The sequence below is a fragment of the Callionymus lyra genome, chromosome 3 (assembly GCF_982586985.1).
Source record: "Callionymus lyra chromosome 3, fCalLyr1.hap1.1, whole genome shotgun sequence".
Classification (NCBI taxonomy): Eukaryota; Metazoa; Chordata; class Actinopteri; order Syngnathiformes; family Callionymidae; genus Callionymus; species Callionymus lyra.
In genome coordinates this window covers 15,324,001-15,351,812 of record NC_141820.1, presented here as the reverse complement: position 1 = coordinate 15,351,812, position 27,812 = coordinate 15,324,001, and the positions used below count along the sequence as shown (strand labels likewise).

General features: G+C 37.6%; 1 protein-coding gene across 1 annotated transcript in view; it reads right to left on the bottom strand.

The window, feature by feature from the left end:
• acss3 (acyl-CoA synthetase short chain family member 3) overlaps positions 1–27,812 on the bottom strand; it is a 35,081-nt gene that overhangs the window by 1,623 nt on the left and 5,646 nt on the right. The window contains exons 5-14 of the mRNA XM_087786584.1: positions 25,727–25,867; positions 25,235–25,315; positions 24,366–24,461; positions 23,006–23,157; positions 16,970–17,073; positions 2,463–2,558; positions 2,312–2,375; positions 1,648–1,729; positions 1,370–1,492; positions 1,200–1,299 (exon numbers count right to left, since the gene is read on the bottom strand). Coding sequence (XP_087642710.1) covers positions 1,200–1,299; positions 1,370–1,492; positions 1,648–1,729; positions 2,312–2,375; positions 2,463–2,558; positions 16,970–17,073; positions 23,006–23,157; positions 24,366–24,461; positions 25,235–25,315; positions 25,727–25,867 — 1,039 coding nt within the window. The remainder of the gene's footprint in view (positions 1–1,199; positions 1,300–1,369; positions 1,493–1,647; positions 1,730–2,311; positions 2,376–2,462; positions 2,559–16,969; positions 17,074–23,005; positions 23,158–24,365; positions 24,462–25,234; positions 25,316–25,726; positions 25,868–27,812) is intronic.

Genomic DNA, 27,812 nt, shown 5'->3' with positions numbered 1-27,812 from the left:
TACAGTAAAGTTGACATTTACTTACACACCTGAGTCACAGAAACTCACACTCAGTACCAGGAGCTCGACTTTTAGCATTTCTTCTACTGGTGTAGTCGAGGCTCTGAACTGTTGTGTAATCGGATACATGCAGTTGCACTGTATAACCACTAGAGGGTTCGGTCTCCACTCAAACTCATCCTAATCCCATTAGAACAAAGCCCTTCCATTAGTTATCAGAGGAAATATCTTTTTCTTTAAATAAATACTACCTTATACTCAACATATCTAAACAAACCAGTACTTTATAAGCCATATGTATTAAGACCCAGTATTACTCTGCAAGTCACTGTAGTATTACCGTCCCCAAAACAGATTATGACTCTTGTGAGAAACCGTAGTATCACTCCACAGGTCGCCATTGTATTACTCTATGAGTCACCATAGTTTTACTCAGTTGTTCATCGTAATATTACTCCGCTGGTCACCGTAGTAGTACTCACCGAGTCACCATAGTTTTACTTCCCCGAGCCCTATAATATTACTCCCAGAGTCACCATAGTATTACTCTACTGGTCACCGTGTTTTTACTCCGCAAGTCACAGTAGTATAAGTCCGCTGGTCACTGTAGTATTACTCTGCGAGTCACAGTAGTATAAGTCCGCTGGTCACTGTACTATTACTCCGCAAGTCACCGTATTTCTACTCCGCGAGTCAGAGTTGTATATGTCCGCTGGTTGCTGTTGTAGTACTCTGAGTCACAGCAGTATTACTCTACTGCTCACCGTACTATTACTCCGAAAGTCACCATAGTATTATTCCGCGAGGTGTAAGTTTTAGTTTTAAACATTTTAAAGCCTATATAAGTACAAAAACACTTATGTATGAATACAACTGTTGTATCTGTTGTATCTCTAAACATTCGTTCATAAAAGCTTGTGATTTGCGCTGTCAATAAAGTCTCAAAACTTTATTGACACCACAGTCTCCCGTCAGAGTCCAAAGCAGTTGCACTATTTAACCACTAGAGGGTTCTGTTTCCATTAAAAGTAAGTAATATTTATTTATATAGCGCTTTTCCAGACTTTTAGGCATGTATGTCTTTGTGAGGTATATAATTCAGGAGAAGAGAAAATAAACCATCATTTATATATAACTGTTCACACATGTATACAGTTACTAATAATAACGATCTGACGAATGCTGTGTTGAACACTGACCCGTCTTGAGGACACACAAGGCCAGCGGGACGTGACCCTTCACAGAGTCCTCCAGACCCACCACAGCACAGTCGCCCACAGCAGGGTGTCGCAGCAGCGCCTGCGGGACAGGAAGTCAGCATCACAGACCCGGGTAAAGAAAATGTTCCAAGGCCGGAAAAAAAACCGACCTCCTCCAGAGCTCCGGCCGACAGTCGGTGACCCGCCACGTTGATGACATCATCGGATCGGGACATGATGTACAGGAAACCCTCCTCGTCCAGGAACCCGGCGTCCATTGTGTCGTAGTAGCCCTGAGTGAGATCAAGAGAGAGATCAAAACACCATCAATGATTCCTGAAGCTTCATACTAAATATATATATATTTGTGTAATACTGCATATCGCCGCCAGAGGTCGACATTGCACCGTCAACGTAACATGAGGTCGACAGTAATAAAGGGTCTCACTGGGAACTTGGAGAAGTAAAGTTCTTTGAACAGATCATCGTTCTTCCACAAGGACAAGGCTGAAGCAGGTGGTAGAGGAAGTCTAGGAGACACAAAGAAGATCGATAAATACCCATGAAACAAAGAATCGTTTTGTTTTATCAGGTCACATTTAAACTTTCAAAATAAAAGCTCGGCGATGATTTCACGATACGATGAGGAAGAAAAGTCTCTTCTTTTTGTTCAAGACTTGAGATATTTTTTTCAGAAGATGATGCAGCCTAAGGCTGAAGGTATTTGATTCATGGCGCTGGTGTCGTCCCGGGATAAACCACAGCAGAGGATTCCCTGGAAAGCCCCATTTTTTTTTTTGTTGGCAGCGGGTCAGAACCATCAGTTACACACCAAGAAGTGATAACAGACATGTTGCAGGTGCATTACAACAGCTTGAAGACACTTTTAAAACCGTTTCCTTCTGGAATAAGTTCAGAAATAATAGAGGAAAATTTTAGCAAATTATATTCTTTGCATTATTCAAAATTCAGTCCTAAATAAAAAAAAAAGTGTTTGTGTGTGTGTGTGTGTGTGTGTGTGTGTGTGTGTGTGTGTGTGTGTGTGTGTGTGTGTGTGTGTGTGTGTGTGTGTGAGAAATGGAAACGTGTAAGAAAATTCATTATTATCTCACCTGACTACAATATTTCCCAGAGTTCCAGGCTTCACTTCCTGCATGTCGTCATCAATCACTCGAACTGCAAACAGTTAAAATTAGATTTTTGTTTTATTCTTTCATTTTCTTGTTAAAAGAAAAACACTGTTTTTTTTTTGTTTTTTTTTACCATCGTAACCTGGCACAGGTTTGCCAGCCTGACCAGTGGGGGGCGTCAATGAGTTGCCCAGCCCGACACAAGTGGCCGTGATGGGAGATCCCGTTTCTGTAGGAGGAACAGTAATTATTTTAAATATACAGTATACACAGTATATATACATACGGTATACAAAAAGTATGTTTAAATAACTCGTTTGATGTAAAACGACCATAAATATATACATTTTTTTAATTAAATAACTTAGAAGTTTAATTTTGTACTTGCTAAGCTCGTGCATTATAAACAGACGTACATTTTAACATGTTAACCTTAAGGCTTGGGGGCCGATTGTGACACAATAAGTCCTTTCATGGGGCCCGCTAAAGCTTAAAATACACAAAGTTAGTTTAAAACTCAGTTTTAAAACCAATGCTAATTCAAGTGCCATGGAAACTAAATCACGTTCAATACATTTAGAAGTTTTCTCCTAAACTGTGTATAACTGAAAGGGAAATTGAATCTTAAATAATTAAAACAGATAGATGAGAGAAGATGTGTGTTGTAAAATGGAAATCGTAAATCCAGATACTAGTGACGTGTTGATGAGGCTTCATGAAACAGTTGATGAGGTATCATGATACAGTGTCTTCATTTTTGAAAGACCACTAGATGTCACTCTCTGCTTTATAAACTTTGACTCTGATCTATTAATAATTTTCAAACTGAGAGTCTAATGGTCTTTCAAAGTTAAGAAACTGTATCATGATACCTCATCAACTGTATCATGAAGCTTCATCAACACATCACTATCAAATACATAAACGCTTGATTGTAAACTTGGATATAATTAAAATGGAGACTGAAGTGCTTTGATCGTGTAATTAATTCTTTAAAAAATGTTCAATTTGTTCAACCTCAACTTGAGTGTGTGACCTCTGTCCTCACGTCTGACAGTGTCTAGATATAAAGCAGCAGAATATTCCCTCAGTGGTTCTGCTGCAATTTCCTTCACTGCAGGTAGCAGCGACACACACCCCTGCTGTCGTCCTTCACTCGGAATTGGCTTCCAGACACACACACACACACACTTGTTTATTCATTTACTTTAGCTCTCACTTTTCAGTGACTAAAATCGGAACAAGAGCAGACACTTGATGAAGGCGAGTCCGACTGCAGTCGAGGCCGAACGACTCTCCAGGAACGGTAACGTCCGCATGACTTAAACGAATCTGATGTCTTTGATTTCACCTCCAAACGAGCGCTTTGCATCACCTTTCCGACATCGCTCCTTAAACTAGTCCAACAGCTTCTCACGATTCACAGAGTTGCTGAAACAGGATTATGAACCACGGTGGATTATCTACGAAGCTTTCCTGACCTCTGTATCAGACCGCACATCCATCAGTTCCCCTGATGAACACTAGGGGGATCCAGAAGCAAATATGTTGAACCTTGAGAGTGTTGCTTTAACACGATTAAGACATTTTTAACTCACACTTTTTATGTTTAACTGCTTGGTTTTTATTTTTGATCTGTGTCAAGGGTGGTGTCTTTGAGTGTTATTAGAGTATTATTATTATTATTTATCTTCAACACCCATTTAATTTCTTTTCAATGGATGGTCTGACGAAGCATCATGAGGCAGTGTCATTATTTTCCACTAGAGGGCACTATTTTCCTTTGTTTTGAACAACTGTTCGAATGAAACATCACATCATTTTTAAACTGATGGCGCCACCTACTGACCTCTAAACAACATGACACTGTTTCACGAAGCTTTATCAGCCCTAGTACACTAGTATACAGAAGCGTCTTTCATCTCAATTATTTCGAAATGTTTCATGTAAAAGGTCCCATTTTTCATTAAAAAATAACTGACTAAATAGCATACGTTAAATGTAACAAAATAACACTATATATATACATAAAGAATGACAAATCTTCCAAAAATTTGTGGATCCAGATGGTAATACAGAACAACCACCAAAATGTTTTGAAATTGTTGTTGAAATACGACCGTTCCGTTATGGAAACCATTCCACATACATCACTACCATCTTAACAGATCATTTAACTAAGTTTTTTTTCTGCCCAATTTAATTGTTTATATCATTTTGGCTCAAATTCTTATTGCAGTTTTTAACTTCCTGGTGTGACAAAAGGGTTCATGAGGCGGAGACTTCCACACAGTAGAAACCTGTGATGGGAAATACAAAGAAGATTCTCGATACTGTTCTTTCATAACCCAGAACAAATAACGTAACGAACACATTGTTTCCACTAAGACCCCCCTCCACCCCCCCAGACCACTCATTAACTCAGCCAGGACCATGAATACAAATGTGCTTCTTCTTCACTTGCTCATCAGACCTTGACAATGGTTACCCATGAATGCCAGGATGGATCCTCAGGTACGTAAAAACCTCCCGGAGACGTAATTAAAGCAGCAGCATCTGCTCGTTTTTTCAAAGCGTGTTTCAGTGAAAAATGACTCGTAATGAGTTAATTTACAGCAGAGGAGAAAACTGCTGGAAACATGGATCGGGTAAGAATAACAACAAAAAAAGAGGTGCAGAGGTAGGAGGTCTCAGGGGGTTGAAGAAGAAAAGGAGGAATAATAATGGCTTTAATTATTCATCCCTGTAGGAGGAGCTGCTGCAAACGCTTATGGAATACAAACAGAATACAAATGTGACAAATGCGTCAACACACCTGAAATATCAGGCGTTTTTTTTTAAGTCAAGACAAAACAAAGTCTCATTGCTGGATTTAACATAACTGATGGAGGATTTATTCTTTATTAGAAAGTTCAAACATCATCTGAAACAACTAAGGACTTTGTCAATAAATATCCTTACAGTGGATCAATGCTTAACGTTAATTAAATATACAAGAAACTTTTGACCATGTGCCGAAGGATCTGTTTTACGGATGTGTATTTACTAGTGATGTGTTGATGAGGCTTCATGAAACAGTGTCATGTTGTCTAGAGGTCAGTAGGTGGCGCCATCTGTTTAAAAATGATTTGATGTTTTATTAGAACATTTTTTCAAAACAAAGAAAAATCGTGCAGAGGCCGCCATCTAGTGGACTCTGAAAATAATGACACTGCTTCATGAAACAGTTGATGAGGTATCATGATAATCTTTAACTCTGAAGTACTCTTTAACTAGTATTGTAATGAAACCTGACATCATTCTAGAACAGACTGAACAGATTCTTTGAACACAAGCATCAAGAGTTACTTGAATTATCACGACAACTGAAAAATAAGGAAATTAAATATTGAATTCTTAAAAAGTTAAAAAGCAAAGACAATATTTACACTGAATTCATGGCATTTCGGTTGGAAAGTTATTACTTTTATAAGGTTCTCCCTCATCTGAAATCTGAGCGAACGAGAGGTTACGGAAACAGATTCCATTATGAAATAATAATGGGATCACTTCTCTTCCAGCCAGCTGTAAAACTGGAGACTTCCTGGATTAATAACATGCAGTGACAAACCTTGATGTTTGACCAATCACAGCAGAGTGGTTGTGGTTATAGTAAACTAGATTGAATCTCCAGAAAAACAAAGGCTTAAGCAAAGGGGCTTAAGCACATTTTCTAATGTAAATATTCCACTGAAAATAGAGTTTTTTACAAACAGACACATACTGATGATACAATAGAGTCAAACATCTATTTAAGGCACACTTAAATAAACACATTAGTTGAACTTTAAAGTCCAGAAGGAAGTGTTTGTTATTTAAAACAAGTGAAGTATTTCGAATTTATCAACAGTTTTATTGTTGTTGAATAAATGTAGTTGCATTTCATCTTCTTTTCTACTCTGATTACACAAACGACTCAAAATGTAATGTTAATAACTGCCAGATATTAAAATTGTAAATCGTCGACACTCATGTTAATAATTCTACAGAAATTACATGTTAAATAAATGTATTTTAAGAGTAAAATACTTAACATTTGAGGCTACATTGTATGGAAATGACTATTGTGTTTTAGTTGTTGTTGTTAATAGTGATTCGACTCTTTCTCTTCACACTTCCTGCTCACGTCTGAGGTCTTGATCCTGCGTGAATCAAATACTGAAGCTGCGTTTTACCACAAAGAGATGTTTTCCTGCTCTCTACATCTCCTCTTCAAAGAGCAGTAATCCAGGAATGGGATTCGTGCTCGACAACTCTCGACAACTCTCGACAGACGAGGAGCTTTTTTTTTGTGTGTTGAACTGAAGCTAAAGTACTTGTGAAGCGGCAGAAGTCTGCCAACTGGAAACACATATTTGTTGCCTGGCAACACTGGTGACATCAGCACCTTCATCATCATCACCATCATCATCATCATCCTCGCCGTCTGTCTCCGCCCACAGCCAGGAGCGCTGTGTTCCTAAAATAGCAGGCAGATGGTCATCATGCTTTAAAAAGTGGCGTCTCTTCACCAGGATATAGATGTTGATCTGAGCCAGGATTTCACTGTGTTTGGTGATCAGACGCGAGAGAGAAACATGTCGTCGTCACCTCTGGAGCGATTCATCATTAAAAACAACCTGCTGGTTCAGTGACTCAATAATAGTCTGAGGGCTTGTGAAAAGAAAATCTGTAGATTCTGCTGTGAATGATGTTGGAACAGACGTGTTTGATGAATGGTTCGATGCCCTTTCAGTCCAGATGAATGAGACAAACTCTTTAATGTTGTTTTAATGGAAATTCATATTTGAAAGAGAAAGTTTTTCCTCTAATCTATCCATGATGGGTGTGTAAACATTGGCTGGTTCAACTCCCGGTGTGTGTGTTTGCACATGTATGTTATGTATGTTTATATGTATCTTTTCTTTACTCCTCTTGAAACTCTTTATGCTCCTGATATCATTCTTGAAGTGAGAAGCATTTAATTATGAGGGTTTAATTTGCTCTTAAATCTTTAAAGAACAAAGAACTTGCTTATTTTAAGAAAAATATACACACATTTCTTTTAATCACTTTTATATTTTTCAAATCTATGTGAATATATACGTTTAGTGTCTTTTTATTTCTGAGAAGAATGCACTTATTTACATATATTCATATATATATTTTATTTTAAATGTATGTAAATATATACATTTTAAATGTATTTGTATATCTTCTAGTTTCCCATATACAGTATATATATATATACGAATGTATGTGAATATATACTATACTAGATAAACTATATACATTTTAATATCTGAGAAAATATATAATTATTTTAAATTATTTTTGAATTCACATTAATATAGTTTTTTAACATTGAGTTTTGACTATAATTGTACATTAAAATGTATTTTATTTTCACATGTTGTGGACACATGTTAATATACCTGTTGTATTAAACATTCTAAATATCTTTAAACACAATTACATATATATATATATATATATATATATATATATATATATATTTACACACAGTATATACATATAATCCAATATTTATTTTGCATTTGAATATGTGATAATTACTTTAAATCATTAAAAATGCAAATGAATTTTCTTAATGAATGTTAATAAATGTTTATGTTTTAGGCCCAAAAACACGCTATTTATAGTATTTATTTGTCTTTAAAAAAGTGTAATGTGCTTGAATGCATGCACATAAATATACATTTAAAATTGATTTTTAATACACATTTTATAGGCATTTCATGTCACACTACAGGCAGGAAAAATAGAGTTTAAATTGGACACAGAGCTTTTCTGTTCATCAGACAGAGATGATACACAGGAAGTTAAAACTAGTGATGGTCTGATGAAGCTTCATGAAACAGTGTCATGTTGTTTAGAGGTCAGTAGGTGGCGGCATCAGTTTAAAATTATGTGATGTTTCATAACAACAATTGTTCAAAACAAAGGAAAATGGTGCAGAGACCGCCATCTAGTGGACTATGAAAATAATGACACTGTTTCATGAAGCTTCATCAGAACATCACTAGTTTAAACTAGAGAAACGATCACTGATCTATAGACACCGCGAGGAAATATGACTCTATTTTATTAAATCAATAAAGAAATTAATCTCCCAAGAGTTTTCATCTCAGTTCACTGGTTAAACTCAGACAGAATTAACAGAGAACTATAACGCAACATAATCCCCTTCATTAAACAGCTAATTCTAATTGTGGGCTCCATTATTTATCATTATAGTGTTGACAACTGCCTCACTCGAGTGAAACCACTGCACATCCACCACGATGATAGCTTGACAATGTCACGACGACCTTCAACGTCAACAAATATTGTGAGAAAAGACAGCAGCCCGAGGGGAAAACAAAAGTTTCCACCAACCGAATCCAAACATTTCTATCCAACTATTTCTATCCAACTCCAAACAGCGGCTGAAAACATGATGTTTTATCCAAAATGAATTTCAGTTTCTCTCCGAATGGATTCATGAGGCTCGAAGATTGATGATGTGGTTCTTCCCGTCACGATTAAAAAAAGCTTCCAGTGCGGATGAATATTTCAGTGTTTGTAAACGCGAGGAGAATCCAGCTGTCTCCGGTTTGACGAACGACCTGATTTGGTTTGAGAAAACTTTACTTTTACGCTTCTTTTTCCTGAAAACCATGTTGCAAAAATAATGCCCTCCGTTGAGAGTTTTGTTAAAAAGAAGGATGAGTCGCGACTGTCACGGCAGCAACATTGTTAAAAGTTGCCTGATTGATGGTTTCGTCTCCAGGGAGGGACGGCTGAGCCGAGGAAGCAGAATCACTCGCATAGGAAGGAGGAAACTTTTGCTGGTAACTTTAAACTAGTGTTGGTCTGATGAAGCTTCATGAAGCAGTGTCATGTTGTTCAGAGGTCAGTAGGTGGCGCTGTCAGTTTAAAAATTATGTTTCATTAGAACAGTTGATCAAAACAGAGAAAAATAGTGCCGGGACCGCCATCTAGTGGACTCAAAATAATGACACTGCTTCATGAAGCTTCATCAGACCATCAGTACCTAAGACTCTTTTTGTGTTGATGAAGATTCGTCTGCACTGGTGTTTGTGTCATTTATTATTGACTATTAAATATAAATGTTAACAACATCACTTTTAGCATGTTTTTACAGGATTTATTTTAAGTATTTGCAGTGAATATATATCCAAATTTTCAATGCTTGATTACAACTGTGATTAAAGTTACTAAATAAACCTCCATTTGTTTAAATGTGCCTTTATTTTAAAATAGATTGAACTGTAAGGTTATTTATTTATTGTATTATAGAATAAACGCATGAAAAAATGACATAATCGCCTTTTACCGCAAAATTAAGGATGTTATTTTCTATATTCGTTTTATTACCTATTTAATAGCAAAAATATTGTTTAGAGTAGTTACTTGATTGATACGGCATCATGAACCTGCTGCTTTCATTTGTTTTGAAGTATGTCCAAACATCAGCTTTAAAAACTGTATGTCCCACAGTAAACTGTATCCTCTCGTCCTCAGTCATGGCCGAGATCTCGCAGAATTTCATTGTCCTGTTAGCTGCGGACTGCTGCCATCTAGCGGCTGGAAGTTTAACAGCATGTTAATTGTAAAAATAAATAAATGATTAAAATATTTTATTTCAAACAAACATTGAAATATACACCATAAAATTAATATCAAAATAAGATATGATTTGAAAGTCCATACAGTGCAGTTGAATATCAAAACGGTATCGTGTAAAATATTTTACGATAAATCGCTGGATCTATTTTATCCGTCAAGCCTCCTCTGCTTCTAGACTATGATCTACTAACTCAATGAAACCTGACATTATTCTAAAAAAGAGAGTGACATCTAGTGGTCTTTCAAAATGAAGACACTGTATCATGATACCTCATCCCTAGTTTTTAGTAGTGATGGTCTGATGAAGCTTCATGAAACAGTGTCATCATATTCAGAGTCCACTAGATGGCGGTCTCTGCACTATTTTCCCTCAGTTTTTAACAAATGTTTTAACAAAACATCACATCATTTTTAAACAGCGCCACCTACTGACCTCCAAACAACATGACACTGTTTCATGAAGCCTCAAACATCATTGGTTTTTAGAGAGTACATAAAAGTACCTCAAACAAGCTCCAGCACTTTCTAAAAAAAATGGAAATCAGGCCGACTCACCACTGCTCAAAAATAAGTCGCTGAGACGTCTGATCTAAAAAGAAGATCTCAGAAAGAAGATAAAGCTTAAGTGAGTTGATTCCAGTACTCGCATAGAAGTCCAAAGGAATTGTTGAGAACAAGAGTTTTAGCTCAAAATACAGCTTCGACGTCCAAACACATGACCGTATACTTCGCTCGGTGATACAAGAAGTGACTGATGTCATGTTGTGTGAATAAACATCTAACAAGTCTTATTCTTTACACGACCCCGGCTCACACTGCCAACACCTCTAAGAGGGCGCAGAACAAAATGAGAGCCCACAGAGACGAAGAGAAATCCACTGATGCTTGAAATAAAATGAAAAAAAAAAGAACATGTTCGTCTCTGCAGCTTCAACCACAGGCTGGCGTTTATTGAGTCTAGCAGGGGGTGAACATTCCTGGAGGGATTTACACAGCGCGGCGGATATCAAAGGCCGTGTTTCCAAACTCAATAATTCACCTGTCTGAAGTTTTTTTTTTTGACGTATGAAAGTAAAGGAATGAAATGTCACTTCTTTTTTTTTTAGAGATGAGAATCAGAAGTTCAGAGAGAATCTAAATGTTGTGATTATATTTCATCAGAAGCTTTTGCAGCAGCGTACGGGAAATAAACGTCATCTGGTGCAGATAAGGATGTGCATGTGTGAGATAAATTAAAGTGCTTAACGCAACTTCTCAACCAAACATTCTGATGTGATAACATCTAGAATATAACTCACTTCAGACACTTTATCCAGCAATCGTGGTCCGCCACAGTGAATCCCAGAATATTCTTGTGTTAGATTTAAAACTACTTCACCATAAACATTTAAGTTAATAATTAATAATAAAATACATTACATTCATCAACTTGCCAACCTTCAATGAAACCTTTCCATTATTTTTTTTTGCTTGGCTCCCATCTTTTCAGTGCATTTTGATCATCATGCATGAAGAAATTAAAAAGATTTATATGCCATTTTATGGTAATGTCTCTTATTTAATTGTACTTTATTTAAATATTCTCTTTTTAGTCATTCATGTTATTTATATATTCTGAAATGCCACCACAACAAATTATGAAATTTAACTGTCAGCCAAGATGACAAGTGATGCTCATTTTTACAACTACAATAATACTCTTTTTCTTGAATAAATTGCATTTTCAATATTACTTCAGTTATTATTGTGAACTATTGACAATGTAATTACAGTTAAATTGAAGAAAAAAAAATAGATTTTTAAACTCTAAAAAAAAAAACCTGAATAAGAAAAGCAAGATGATAAATCAAACACTTTAACTTTTATTATATTGTTTTTTAGCCAATTGGTCTCGGAAAATTAGCTGGTCTGCTCAAAACCGAGTAGTCCGGGTTGGATTCACCAACTTGCCAGCAAATGTGTTGAACAACTCCCAGCCTGCACTGCCTTGTTCCCACTCAGTGAACTCATCACCCCAGCTCCATGTTTTGAGTGAATTTTGATCATCATGCATGCAGAAATTAAAAAGATCCTTTTCTACTAAACCAAATCAATGACAGAAAATATTAAACCGATAGTGGAGAAACACGGTATTTGCAACAGCTAAAAAACTTAATTACTTAATTAGTCAATTTTCGTTCAATTCTAAATATTACCCTTTGTTTGATCACCTAAGTTTATATTTTCCTTTGTTACATTTGTCTTTTTCTGAGTATTTATTGTCCAACAAAATAACGCAAAAATGTGTTTACAGTTCTCTAGTTATATGCATTTAAATATGCAGTATAAATTGAAATAATGTACAATAAAAATTAGTTTTTATATAACATGGTACAATTGTTAATATCCTACTACTTTGAACTTTCTTGCTAACAATTCTTTCCTTGATACATCCCTGTTTTTTCCCAAGTTTTAATAAGGCCCATCATTTACACCTACTACGGTAAATAATAACCTGGAAATTGAATAGAAAGTAGAGGTTTTGTTTGCTTGTTTTTCATCCAAGATACAGTTGAAGAAAATTGGCAAGATAAAGAAAAAGTTTGGATCTTTAAACCCAACCTGTCATGCACAGTTGACTAGTTTGTGGAAGAAATATAGTCCCACCTTTAGTGCAAAATATATGTTGCTATAACACTGAATCAGCAGAACTCCTGGGCTATTTTCTCTGCAACAAGATGGTTCTCATTCTAGTTAACAGGCTTATTTTTTTATGAAAAACAACACAAGAAAAAAACAGCAAGTTTCTTGACTTCAAAAATGACAGCTTACTATTAAATGGAGACGAAAAAAAGTATATTTAAAGATACTTTTTTTTTTTTTTACAGACAGTAATAATCAATACAAGATAATTAAATTGAATATTTTGTCCTTCTTTGTCGCCCGGTAACTATTAATGTGCTGATGAAGCTTCATGAAACAGTGTCACGTTGTTTAGAGGTCAGTAGGTGGCGCCATCAGTTAAAAAATGATGTGATGTTTCATTAGAACAGAGGAAAATAGTGCAGAGACCGCCATCTAGTGGACTCTGAAAATAATGACACTGCTTCATGAAGCTTCATCAGAACATCACTACAGGTACCAAATGCCTCACAGACTGAACAGAACAACCCTGGTCCGAGGATGTCGACCTCAGATGTAAAAAACATGAGAAAAAAAAACGCATTTTGAGTAGTTGAACCTTAATCCCACAGATTAGTGCGATGAGGGAAACATCTAAACACGATCAATACCAAACAGAATGTGACTTCAAATGATTATACAAGATTATATCTCAGAGCTTCTAAAGAGAAAACGTTCAAACACCCTCAACAGGATGCCGTGAGGATATAAATCCAGTCTGGAAAAACCAATGAGCGGCATGGATTAATCCGAGCTGGACTGAGCTTGTGTTTCGCTGTGAGGTCAGTATTGATTCTAGATTCAACACAGATATTTGTCCCACCCAGCATCAGTGTGTGTGAGCATCAAAACCAACACACACACTTGTCATTCATGAGGATGTATAAGAAACTGATGTAAAGACATTCAATCGTCGCTCTGAGTCACATGGCGGCTCGTACTGCCAAGTGTCTGATGAGACACGCTCGCCCTGATAATGGATTTTTTAAAAAGCTTGAAATTGAAACGTTTTTATCGGCAGCAGTTCACGTCGAGTAAATAAAAAGTCAGGCGTGAGCTGGTGTTTCCATTTCAGAGCGGATAAAGTGAAAATACTATGTGCAAAAAGTATTTTTCCTCATGCTTCATGTTTGCTCTTAATGAGAAGTAATGAACCATGAGTTCTGCTGACATAAGCAGAAAAATGTGGCTTCACAAACAATAAAGTATTTGCTAGTAAACTGCTTTGGTGTGAATTTAAAGGAGCCAAAAGCCCCAAAAAAGATGGATGTTAAGTGAAGGAAAGTGTAATTATCTTGTGATATTATGAGCTAAAAAGTAGACTTTATTTTTGATAGATCTGATTTAGAATAAATAAAAAAGTTTAAAATAATAAGCCAAAATTATTTAGGATCAATGACAATTAGAAAGAAAATACTCAAAATACACAAACTAAAAATGGTAGCTAGCCGACAAAAATATTCACCGAGTCACCGATTTTACCATTTCTTTTCTGACCTTTTGACTCATGATGGCCGCATGAATATAATCAAGACCTAGTCCGTGATCCATTTGAACGTAGTCGCACGCAACGAAAGAATGACGCGTTTAATTTGTGTTGTATTGATCATTTCTTTCTGAAAAGTGTTTTATTTTGGAAAAACACATCAAGGTTTACTCAAAACCATTTGGATGTAAGGAAAAATGTTTTCAGGCGAAAGAAGATAATAGGATTATTTGGAAAAGTAGCAGTTGCGTTAAAAGTATAATAAAAAAAAAAGTCAAAAAATTTGCACAACTGCGATTGAATGTAAAAAGAAAAGATGGAGAAACAAAACTTATTTATTTGATGCTCTTTACCAACACTGATGTCATTTGCAACGACCTCACAAAAACCAATTAAATTTTGCATCAACTTCATTGAGACTTACTCAAGCGATACTAAGGGGGGTATGATGGATTTCCAAAGAAGCATTGCGTTATTACGAAGACAATGGCAAACAGAGGAAACATGACGGTACATAAATGTATTTAAGTATTTAACGACTATAGTTTGTTTGTAATATTGCAAAACACTACAGCTAATCTTTAGCTTTTAACATCTGTGAGCATTCGTGAAACTCATGTGAAAGCTTTTATTTTGCCGATAACCATGGTAGATGCTAACCGTTAGCCTTATAAAGCTAGTGACTGCTGCCAATACCCACGATAGAAGCTAACCATTAGCCTTTACAGATAGTGACTTTTCGTGAAACTGGTGAAAGCATTGTTTTTGCCGATAACCACGGTAGATGCTAACAGTTAGCCTTTAAAGCTAGTGACTGTTCGTGAAACTCATGCGAAGGCATTCTTTTTGCCGATAACTACGGTAGATACTAACCGTTAGCCTTAAAAGCTAGTGACTGTTCGTGAAACTCATGCGAAGGCATTGTTTTAGCTGAGAACCACGGTAGATGCTAACCGTTAGCCTTATAAAGCTAGTGACTGTTGCCGATACCCACGATAGAAGCTAACCATTAGCCTTTACAGCTAGTGACTTTTCGTGAAACTGGTGAAAGCATTGTTTTGCTGATAACCACGGTAGATGCTAACAGTTAGCCTTTAAAGCTAGTGACTGTTCGTGAAACTCATGCGAAGGCATTATTTTTGCCGATAACCACGGTAGATACTAACCGTTAGCCTTAAAAGCTAGTGACTGTTCGTGAAACTCATGCGAAGGCATTGTTTTAGCTGAGAACCACGGTAGATGCTAACCGTTAGCCTTATAAAGCTAGTGACTGTTGCCGATACCCACGATAGAAGCTAACCATTAGCCTTTACAGCTAGTGACTTTTCGTGAAACTGGTGAAAGCATTGTTTTGCTGATAACCACGGTAGATGCTAACAGTTAGCCTTTAAAGCTAGTGACTGTTCGTGAAACTCATGCGAAGGCATTATTTTTGCGATAACCACGGTAGATACTAACCGTTAGCCTTAAAAGCTAGTGACTGTTCGTGAAACTCATGCGAAGGCATTGTTTTAGCTGAGAACCACGGTAGATGCTAACCGTTAGCCTTATAAAGCTAGTGACTGTTGCCGATACCCACGATAGAAGCTAACCATTAGCCTTTACAGCTAGTGACTTTTCGTGAAACTGGTGAAAGCATTGTTTTGCTGATAACCACGGTAGATGCTAACGTTAGCCTTTGAAGCTAGCGACTGTTTGTGAAAATCATGTGAAAGCTTTGTTTTGCCGATAACCACAGCAGATGCTAACCGTTAGCCTTTGAAGCTAGCGACTGTTCTTGAAAATCATGTGAAAGTATTGTTTTGCCGATAACCACAGTAGATGCTAACCGTTAGCCTTTAAAGCTAGTGACTGTTCGTGAAACTCATGTAAGACCATCGTTTTTACCGATAATCACGGTAGATGCTAACAGTTAGTCTTTAAAGCTAGTGACTGTTGCCGATAACCACTGTAGATGCTAACCGTTAGCCTTTAAAGCTAGTGACTGTTCATGAAACTCATGTAAGAGCAATATTTTTACTGATAAACACGGTAGATGCTAACCGATAGTCTTTAAAGCTAGTGACTGTTGCCGATAACCACGGTAGATGCTAACCGTTAGCCTTTAAAGCTAGTGACTGTTCGTGAAACTCCTGTCAAAGCATTGTTATAGATCAGAGCTTAGACCATGTATTCAGACTATCATGAAGCTGAGCTTCAGGGCAAGATTTAAGGTCAACATTTGCCCACCAGCCAAAGTCAAATCCACTTCAGACGAGACCAATACGACATTATTTCCGTGTCGCGCGTTTGTTCTCTCCGGGCAGATAAAGACCGTCCCTCGCCTGAGGTGACCTCAGATTAGAGAGGCTCGGCGGACGAGGTCTAATGGCTGATGAAACCATTACACCCTCTTTTGTGAGACCATCAGCTCTTTGAGAATCCTAACAAAGCGGTCTTTGTCACGGCGGCGGAAGGTCTGACATAAATCACGGGCAGGATTAATGGGGGAAAAAAAAAGTCACGTCATAAAATATTCTCAGTGATTACAGTGACTGGAAAAGTAATTTCCTCGACTAGGACTTCCTCTCAAGGCCACGCTAATGTCAGCGGGCTAATAAAATACAATAAAAAACACATTTACATCCCCGTCTGATGACAGTGATCCACAATACTAAATCACAATTCTACCCTTTTCACCATATCAGGTCCAGCATTCATTTCTTAAAAGTCGTCATTATGCACCGAGCAGATGTCGAACCCACAGCACGTTACTAACGTCTGTGTGAAGTGGAGTGAAATAAAAAACATCAGCAGTGTTGAGAGGAAATCTCTCTCCTTACCCGTCTGCCACCAGTGATCCAGGACCGGGACTCCAAACGTCTTCTTCGCCCAGTTTAGCGTGTCCACGTCACAGCGTTCTCCCGCCACGAACAATGACCGCAACCTGCACAGATCAACCATAGTTTGTTTCCTTCAAAATCAAGATCCAAATGAGAAAAAGGTACATATAAGAGTATAATAACATGCAGGTCACCTGAAGGTAGTTTAAATGGCTGAAGAAATTAGTTTTTGACTGTTAATAAACAGATTTAATCGACACAAAAGTGAATTTATAATATTAATATTTGTGTCTAGAATGACACAAATAATCAAAATGAGATTATAAAGTAACTCTAGACTATATGCTTCAAACTCTTGGCCTGGGGCGCAAATCCATCCCGCCAAGGCAGTTTATATGGCCCTCATGACGGTTGGCAAGTGTTTGATAGACGAGGACAAACACAGAAATAATTCAGATGTGATAAACATCCCAAAAAAAAAAAAAAAAAAAAAACCCCAATATGGCAATACAAACTGACTCTTATTGTTAGGAACAATTTGATAAATACACATTTTGTTCAGCCTGCAATTTAGACACCTAAAGAATTTTAGCCACTTGTGTCATCAACACCCGATCCAGACTATTTGATAGTTTTACCATAGTAAAAACAAAGACTCCAGGACTATATTGTTCAGTTTTTCTGCCAATGTGCAGGCGTTGTTGTAGGACTTGAAACAGTTCCAGACACTGTTACTTGTATTGCTTTATTATTGGATCAAGTGAAACTTGTGCTTAAAGTTGAAACGAAAAATTTCCAACTCACCGACCATCGTGTTTAATTATGTTTTTTGCGGATCTGCTTTCTTTCAGCATCAAAGTCATGACGCAGTATTACTCAATCCTCTTAGAGGCAGGTCTTCTTCTTCTTTAGAGTTCAACTATTGTGTTGATTTAAGTGTGTCTTAAATAGATGTTGGACTCTATTTTATCATCAGTATGTGTCGGTGTGTACAAAACTCTCTTTTCAATGAAATATTTACACATGTGATTGGTCAAACATAGAGGTTTGTCACCTCACGTCATCAATCCTGGAACTCTCCACCTCCAGGGGATTCGTTTTATTATCAAAGTGGGTGTGTTTACAGCTGGCTGGAGGAGGAGTTAAGCCATTATTACACCCTAATGGCTCTCGTAACCTCTTGTTCACCGAGATTTCAGACGGAAAAGAACTTTATAAAGTTATAACATCAAAACATGGTCATGATGAAAGATTTACTGCATCTTGGAGAGGAAGATTCAACGTTTGAAACATGAGGGGAGTCAGGGGAGTTGGGTTTTCACTTCAGTTGCCATTAAGTAAGTCCCTGAGATTATATCTTTTATCTTGCAAACTATTTGGATTCTCCAGAGTAACAGCACATCACACTAGTTAGCATAAACCCTAACATATCAAGGGAACCATAAATGTAAAAACTCAGCAGGAACACATACTAACTTGCCTCAAGACAATATCTTTCCTCTTTCTTTACTGCTAGAACGGAAATTTAGGGTCATAAAGCATCGAGATACCAGGAACAATGAGTTTTTCCCTCAATGTTTAATATCCTCTCGGGGTGTGCTTCATTTTACAGTCTGGGTTCGGATTGGCTGAAACAGTTAAGAACGCTTCTCTCTTCTTCCATTCATCACACCCCTTTATTGACTTTTCATTTAAACTATACACCCTGAAACATTTGCTAAGAATCCCCCTTAATACTCTCCAACACTTTATCTCACCCCCTCCCATTGAACTCATCACTGCAGCTGCATGTGTCCAGCACACTTATCTGCAAGTCATAAATCATCGGCAAGATCAAATTTCCTGCGTTCAAAATCTTTCATTTTACTAATCGCACCGTTCGTTTTTATACTGCGAGGTCTGACTCTTGACTCGGGTCCGTGGTCGAAGGGGTCCTACTTCCAAAGTGATGCGTCTACCGTAATGAAATATATACAAGCGTAAAGTTCTGCATTTCTTAGTCGATGACTTAGACTTTCCACATCGGAGAAACCATTGAGGAGTTACGATCATTTCAAAGTTTGTCTATAGTTCCGTCTAAAGCCCTATTCGCAGGGATAAGTATAACCTGAGGACCTCGGTGTTTCGTAAAAGAACCTCCTCCGTGTTATTTTAAGTGAATCACACGTCTGTAAAATGGTCATTTTTACTGACATTACCAAGAGATACAGATGTAAAAAGAAGCGCAATTACTGAAAAGGAAAGTTAGTGTAACCAAGCTTTCTTCATTTATAAAATAATAAAGTGGACAACCGTTTATTTTCTTTCGTTTCTCAACTTGTGCAGACGCTCAACAGCGAGAGCGCTGCCCTGCACATAGATTTTCCCCAACATTCTTCTTACAGAAGAGACACAGTCTGTTACAGTAGTGTAACCGAGTGTGTGGGAAACAACGAGGCTGGAACTTAGTTTGTATCTGTGCAGCGCGCACGTCTTCTTTACTTTCGTCATGTGGAGCACACGCCCCAACAACAACGAACTCGATCTACTTCCTTTTCAACCTCTTCAAAATAAAAGAGACGGAAGTAAATATTAACCCAATGGCGAGTGCCTAGAAGTCCGTTATAGTGGCATATATTATTATTAATTACAAACACAGACATTGGGATTCAGTTTAGTGAATTACAGTAGGTAATTTGCGATGGAATTATTACATTACGAATCACACAGGATTAAAACTCAGACATTCTCCGTAGTCATTACAAATTACCAGAGGTCCCCAGGTTATACTTAATCCCTGCGAATAGGGCTTATGTATAGGTCTTCTTCAGGTTTCGGGGTGTCTTTACCTATAAGATCTTTCTCCTTCCTCCTAAACCGGTATCTGTGCTACGACTCACCTTCCATCAGTGTGTGCCTCGCGGTATTTCTCACCCAAATAATTCATTACGCGAGTCGATCCGTCATTATCCTCGCACTCCAACAACCTGTCTCATTATCAGAGCGAAAATTAGCCGGAAGCAGCGAAGCAGGATTTCTCCTGCGTCAGGCCAGAGTAAAGAGATGACTGGTGCACTTTATAAATTCATTTAAAAATGAGCGGAGCCACTTTGTCTAACACAAACACATTCGACTGATAAATGCCCTCGACGCATTCAGGGAAGTCTGGCCGAGTGATTAGACGCAGCGATGGTATCGATAGCTCTACGGCGTGACCACTCAACAGCCTTCTTTTTCCACATTATTCTCTCCCACTCCCACGGCTTGGATCGGTGGATTTTCCCAGGGAAAAAAAAACGCTTTTTTTCCTTCCTATGCTACAGAACATGTTTTTAACAGAGTTTGAAATGGATTTTGACTGATGGTGGATGTAGGAAACTACACTTGTTAGCTTTTACATGGAGGTCGTCTGTGGTTCGAAGGCTAACGGTGAATAAAGAGGTGACAGGGAGGAAATGGTTGTTCCATCCATCAGCCGTGAAACGTCTGTATTACACGCCACCGTCGAGCTTTCGGAATTAAAACATCAATCTTTGAACATTTCCGATTCATTCAGCATCAAAAAGGTGCATCAAATGAAGGACAGATCGCTCTCCTTCGGCACCTACTAAAAAAAATGTGGTGTTAAATTTTAAAACTATTAGTCTTCAGGAGTGTGAAGACTTTGGTTTTCTGTCCATAAATCTTGTTTATTGAAAAGTTGTTGTCAAAGAACAGTTGAATGTTTGTCAAGTAAAGTCTTATACACTCCAAACCAGCAGGGGGCGAACACATGCAAAAAGGAATCGCAAGGTATGTGCATGTCAGAACCTTGCCCAGCTACCCAGTGTCAAATCTGAGGCCCACCAAAATACCTGCAACAGTTCTTCACAGGGATGTTAGACAGATTCCAGTTGAAGAACAGCAACATTGAAAATGAAACAACTGAATCCAGTACAGTATGCAACTGGTGTGACCTCCTTGGGTTCGTCAACCAGGAGGTCAAGTAGGAGGTTTCAAGTAAAGTCTCATACACCCCAGACCTGCTGGTGGAACCCACATGCTTGCTAGTGTTGCTAATGGGACATAATTCACCTGCGCACCCACAGGGAAAGCATGGCTTAAATGTTTGGAAGTAGCTCAGTTGTGAGAACTCATTGGCAGCATTGGAGATGGTTTCCTGCAATACTTTGTACTCTAGTGCCTAAAATCACGTACCAAAAATGAATCTTTATAGCCAGCCGAGGAAAATCCTGTGCTGTAAAAACAAGGTCCAGTCATTTTCATCAGTCTGATCTATCAATCCAACTCCATTTGTTTCCAAGAAGGCTTCACTGTGATGGTAAAAAACACGACTAGGCTCGAGCTTAGATCATCTGGCACTGACCATAAAATGACCAGTTGATGGGCAGCATTCAACTTACGTCCATCTTGTCAAAGATGGAAAGATGTTTTATGCGTCTCAAAGGCAAAGCTCGCTAGACCAATCTATATCACAACGTTCATCTAATGTCATGAACGGTTGGTATTGACTGAAGTTAGTAGCTTTTCCTTTGAGATAGGGGGGGAAGCACTGCCGTCCGGGAGAGTCTAGTGGTCCAGTCGGTAGGAGACCACCAAGGACATGCTGAAGAACCAGTCTCTCAGCTAGTCTGGGAAAATGTGGATGATGTAGCTGGAGATATTGTGTATCTCTGAGCCCTCCTGCTGACCCCTGATAAAGCAGAATAAGACAAAGCGTCCGATGGATGCCCCCAATCTCTGGCATCTTTTCAATGTTCCGATGTATAACTGTGTCTCGCACAGCCCCAGATAGTTGATGACACAACTTCTTCTCTGGTTTGGACGGCAAGCAGCTCCTCGACTTCCTGCTCTAGCTTGTGTGTGTTCATGATTATTGTGTATCTCTGTTGGTCGCTCGCTGGTAACATTTGTCAGATCCATTGGGGAACCTTGCAAAAGTGTAAACCTACTGTCACACCAAGGGGGTTCAAAACCATATCATGATTAAATCAGCGATCATTTCAGGGTCGTCTGTCGGGACCAAACACTAGGATTAACAATTAATACTGCACAAAATGACATGGACTACCTACTTTTATACATAATTTTGTAAAACCAGCCTGGAAGTATCTTGACATTGCACTTATCAATTCAGAGATGAAGGAACAATACATACCCAGGATGGCGTTTCTAAAAAAAAATAAAATAATAATAATTTAATTTTTTAATTCATCAACTAAGTTTTTTTTTTTATTTCTAACCATGATATAACCTTTTTTTTAATTCCTGTATTGGATTTCATCTTTTCTTCTTTAAACTGTTATAATTGCCAATAACTATTATAATAATGTATTTTTTTGGGAATTAAGAAATGGGCAAAAAAGGCTTAATTATAGCACTTTAAAGAAAAATTGCAATAAGCCTTGGCGACCTGTATATTATTTAAGGGTGAACAGAGCAGCATGCTTTAAATGAACACAGACAGAACACCTACAGTAGTAGGTTTCAAAAGAAGGTAAAAAGGGTTAAAGTTGGTGTCTTAACGCCAAAAATGTCTTGTTTGTTTTCATAGACTTAACTCCACTATTCAACAGAAAGATGTATTTTGGGTCAGACCTCAAACACCCACTTAGCATTCAGCACAGAGCTGGAGAAAATGATGAAATTCCGAGCGCGACTCCAGAACCCTGTGAATGATTCACCGGGTCTGGAGGCCATGATGCCTCTTTGATTGAGAGCTTAAAAAAGTTGTGTTTTTTTTTACTCACTGAACCGAGCAGGAGGGAGAGTTTCACAACAGCAAGGTTCCGTCATACATATCACAACTGACCCGATGTAATCGTATCAAAACACTTGTAATTTTATTGCTGCCATTGACCTTCAGTTAGCCGGGAAAACACTTTTATCTGAGGTCAACGGAACGCAGGTGGGAAGCGCAGGAGGCCTCGGATACATCGCGATTAGCTTCAGAGAAGAACCGTGGAGGTGAGTTTTTTATGGTCGGACAGATGGTCGGGGGACGATAAGGGCAGAACATTAGCTCGTCGTCATCAACGTTGTACTTAGCTTCAGTACCTGGATAAGCTGTACTTCTTCCCGATGGCGGCGTCCGGGTCCTGCTGGCGTATGGCTCGGATGGCTGTCGGCGTGGTGAAGAGCGAGGCTGCGCCGTGTTCGGACAAGACTCGGAAGAAAGCGCCGGCATCAGGGGTTCCAACAGGTTTCCCCTTTTTTTTTCAAAGAAATAGATGTATCAAACCCAAAACAACTACAAGCAACAGCGTAAATATGGACACTCTCTAGTGATGTGTTGATGAGGCTTCATGAAACAGCTGATGAGGTATCATGATACAGTGTCTTCATTTTGAAAGACCACTAGATGGCGCTCTCAAATATCATTGAATTAGTAGCTCAGAGTCAAATATTATCAAGCAAAGAGTGCCATCTAGTGGTTTTTCAAAATGAAGACACTGTATCATGATACTTCATCAGCTGTTTCATGAAGCCTCATCAACACATCACTATCACTCATAGACCAGAAAACATTGGACGATTCAATCTACTATACAATATACATCATATACTCGTGAGGGGCGTCATCCAGTCATAAACAGAAAGAAAGAAACCATAAAAATACTCAGAAATGGTGTAAAAAAATTAATAAATAACATAACAAGGATAAAAGAGAAAGTGTAATTATGCCAGTACACAAAAAAATATTTGTATATACAGATATATTTTTTATGTTGAATACATCTTTTTTTAAATAAATCAAATATATGTTACAATTCTCTATTCAAGTAGTGTGTATAATATGTATTTTTCTATTATCTTAATTAAAAACATTTAAAAAATGTTTTACCCTTTTTGAGGAACAATATCAGCAAAAGTTCAAAAACTCATTAAGACATTTTTAAACTAAATAAAAATGGATACATAAAATGCCCAGAAAATAACCCTTAACCCTTGCGTTACCACAGGCCCAAAAACAAATGTGTTTGTGGTATTATTTGTGTTTTTTCGGGGTCAAGTTGACCCGGAGGCTTGAAAACAAATGTGTTTGTGGTATCCCTTGTGTTGTCTCGGGGTCAATTTGAACCGGAGCCTAGAAAAAACAAATGTGTTCGTCGTATCACTTGTGTTGTCTCTGTGTCAAGTTGACTCGGAGGATTGAAAACAAATGCGTTTGTGACATCCCTTGTGCTACCTCAGGGTTAAGGTGACCTGCAGGCTTGAAAACAAATGTGTTTGTAGTATCCCTTGTGTTGTCTCTGGATCTCAGTGAACAACCTCCACCACTGCACATGTGTTTCTTGAAGTGGTTCAAAAAAATGATTCATTTATGACATATTTTCCCGGACATCATTTTTTCATGTGTGTGTGTGTGTGTTTAAAAATGTTATATTTGATTTATTAAGCATCAACAATGACTCACCTCATACAGAATTGTGCTGTTGCCATGGAGAAGTGGTGCGTAGCAAATGTACGAATGACCGACGACCCAGCCCAGATCCGAGGCGGCCCACCAGACCTACAAGACCATAAAAACACATATTTTTCTATTTAAAATGATATTGTCACACATTCTTATTAATGGATTTTGATTAAATATTGAGAACTCTTGAAAGCTACATAAATGTCAAAATATTAGAAGATAACATTTGTTTTTGAAGATAAGATAAGATGTACAATGCATGATTTTTACGAATAAAAATTAAAAATAACCACAGAATCCCTAATAAATAAATACAAGTAATAATAATAATAATAATAATAAGTACAGTTTTGATTGTAAATTGTAATTATTTTCAAATATAAAATAACTGTGGAAAAGGAACTGCAACAAAAATAAAAGCTGGTCTACAAAATAACTCAAAAACGGACCAAAAATATTTCAAGTATTTATTTTTAATTTTTTAACGTTGATAATTATTTAATGTCCATATGAACAGTAATTATGTGAAGTTTTAAACGGTCCACATGTATATCTAAACTGTAGAACGTGATTTCAAGTCAGATAATATAGTGTTTTTTATGTGTTGGGTTCTCGCCACGGTTTATAGTTCTCAATAAAACATCTATGTTTTGACATAAAGTTTCAGCATCTAAAGCTACACACTGGTGGGAATTGAAAAGAAGAAAAAAAAACTAAAAAAAAGAGCAAGCAAAGCATAATCATTCCAGAGCATGACTCAACAGTTCTCTTAAATATTACATGGATTTTTGGCGAAGTAGTAAATTCTGTCACGCTGCTTTGTTCTCAAGAGCGGCACTAACTCAGAAGACGGAGCTTTACTGCCTTACATCTCCAGGATTGAGTCCATAAATATTTGACATGGTCCATTTCAGCACCACGGCGTAGCCCGCGGTGTCTCGCACAACCCCCTGGAAATATGAGAGAAGAAACACACAACAGGGTTTTAAATCTTCAATTCGATGACAATATTCAAACAAAAGTTATCTGAGGCATTTTGACTCAACTGTGGTGTTTAAATAATGGGGTAAGAAGTCGAGGTTCTTTCATTAAAGGTGTTTTTCAAAGTTAACACTCGCCCCTGAAGCCATAAATAGAGAGATTCACAGAAGCTCACGGAGAGATTTGGCAATAACATCATCATTAAGCTCAGCGAGTGACCAGCAGCAGCAGCAGCAGCAGCAGCAGCAGCAGCAGGTTGATGCATCATACGAGCTGTCACCGGGTTCGCCCAGGGTGTTCCACCTGATCTGCTGCAGGAGTGTGGCACGAAAAAATCTTTCCTATACAAAGGATGAACGCGACCGCGAGGAGCTCAGCACCTTGGGTGTGCCGGTGGTTCCAGATGTGTAGAGGACGTACAGAGGGTGGTTGGACGGAACCGGGACGCAGTCGTGTGGACGGGCCGTGGCCATCTCCTCCTCCCAGTCCAGGCAGGAATCTGACCTCATGGTCACCTTCTCCTGGGAAGAAAAAGACATGATGGGTATATGGCATCATGGGCAACGCTGTGACAAAGTCAAAGTGACAGAGAAAAAGATTTTATTTTTTTCAGAACATTGTCAAGATTTTGAAAAAAGGGTGTAAAGCAGGGGAAACATATAAAGGTATGTCCTCAAGAGCCATACTGCACTGCAACAGTTACATTAACGTACATGTTTCTTGAAAAACATACTCATTTTAATGATGTTTCTGGTCTTAAACGTTAGATTTAGTCTAGTTTTAAGTGTCCAGGTCACCCAAGTGTGTCCAGGAATGTGGTCAACAATTAGCAAAAACTACTAGTGCTAAAGCCGAAAATATCACATTTTCGTCATTTTAATCTTGGATAAAATTGTTCCAAAGGTTTCATTGGGAAGTCGTCTAAATCCTACAATATATTTAATTTAAATGATGATTTATCGGCAGATGTTTCATGGATTTTCTAGATGTTTGTTTTTTTCGTGGTGTCGCTGGGCAAGTCCATCCAGAAACGCCACTAAATCATCAAACTTTAACGTATAAGAAAGTAAATTAAGGTTTTGACTTTTCCAGGAGAATATCTGTGTCGAGTATTATTGGGAAACTAAATGAAAAATAAAGATTGTCTTTCTTACTCGTTTATTTTCACCTATTAAAGTAGGAAAAATAAACCTTTATTAAACTAAATATAACGACCCTTACTTTAAAGTACTTTCACTTGCTAGTAGAACTCTGTTCCAGTGACTGATCCAGACACAAATCTCATCAAGACATCAAGAGTCTCATCAGTACATGAAACCTTTAGAAAAATATCTGTCTTGATGATTCAACCTATGCGTCTTGTTCAGAGGTCGTTGAGTTTTAACCCTTTTTTTACCTTGACCTTGTGTCTGAACTCTGAACATCCAGACACCAATGGAGGAGAATGAGTTCCTGGGTCGCTTCACGTTGGATTCTTCTCAAATCTTTAACAGGTATATCGAATCGGTGACTATTTACAACGAAACGTTTGATGGTTCTGTGATCACGTCCCAAAAGTGTCCTGCATCTCTACAGAAGCCTTTTTTTTTACTTTTTTTTGTACCATTTTGTCCGAGAAGACGCTGACAAATGAAAGGGAAACATTGATATTTGTATCAAGATATGCTTGAAACTGATACACATTCAAACCATATGTTCAAAATAAGGCCTTTTTTGATAATTGTGCAAACAGTGTATTGATCAAAAATCTATATAAGTGTTAAAATGAGAGATTCATGAGATGATCTTTAACATCTGGGTACATTCATTTCAATGTATCATCCTATATAGATATCATCAGAGAGCAGCAAATAAAATAAAGCCCTACGATTAGACAACTTCAAAAAAAAACAAGAAAATAAGATTATTAATAAAAAAATATATACTTTACTTACTTTACTTTATAATATAAATTATTCCTTTTTTTTAAATTGGTTAAATGTATTTCAAGAATTAATATACATTTAATTGTTCTTTTTTCCCACTGGTGAAGAAATAGGTGACTGGCTAAAGGTCTATTATAAAATAAAAAACTAAATAAACGTTTGCCATGGGAATCACAAACATACATTAAAAAAATGTTTTTTAATAAAGTTAAATTAAGTCAAAGTTTTCAAATGACTAAAATATAAACATGTATATTTCATATTTTAACTATCGAAATGTTCCCTCATTTTGAGGTCAATTTACAGTCGATTCTTTCAATAAGTCAGAAATGATAACATCTGTACATTAAGCGTAGATCTATACGGTCACTGACGGGGATTCATTTCCGCGTCCACAGATCAATGTTTTCACTTAGAGAACCATCGGAGTGACGCAAAACTGTTGAATTGAATTCATATAATCTCATCATGGTTCCTCCGATAAGCAACAGCAACAGGCGTATCTCCTTTATGTCCTCCATGTTATTACGCAGCCAAAAGC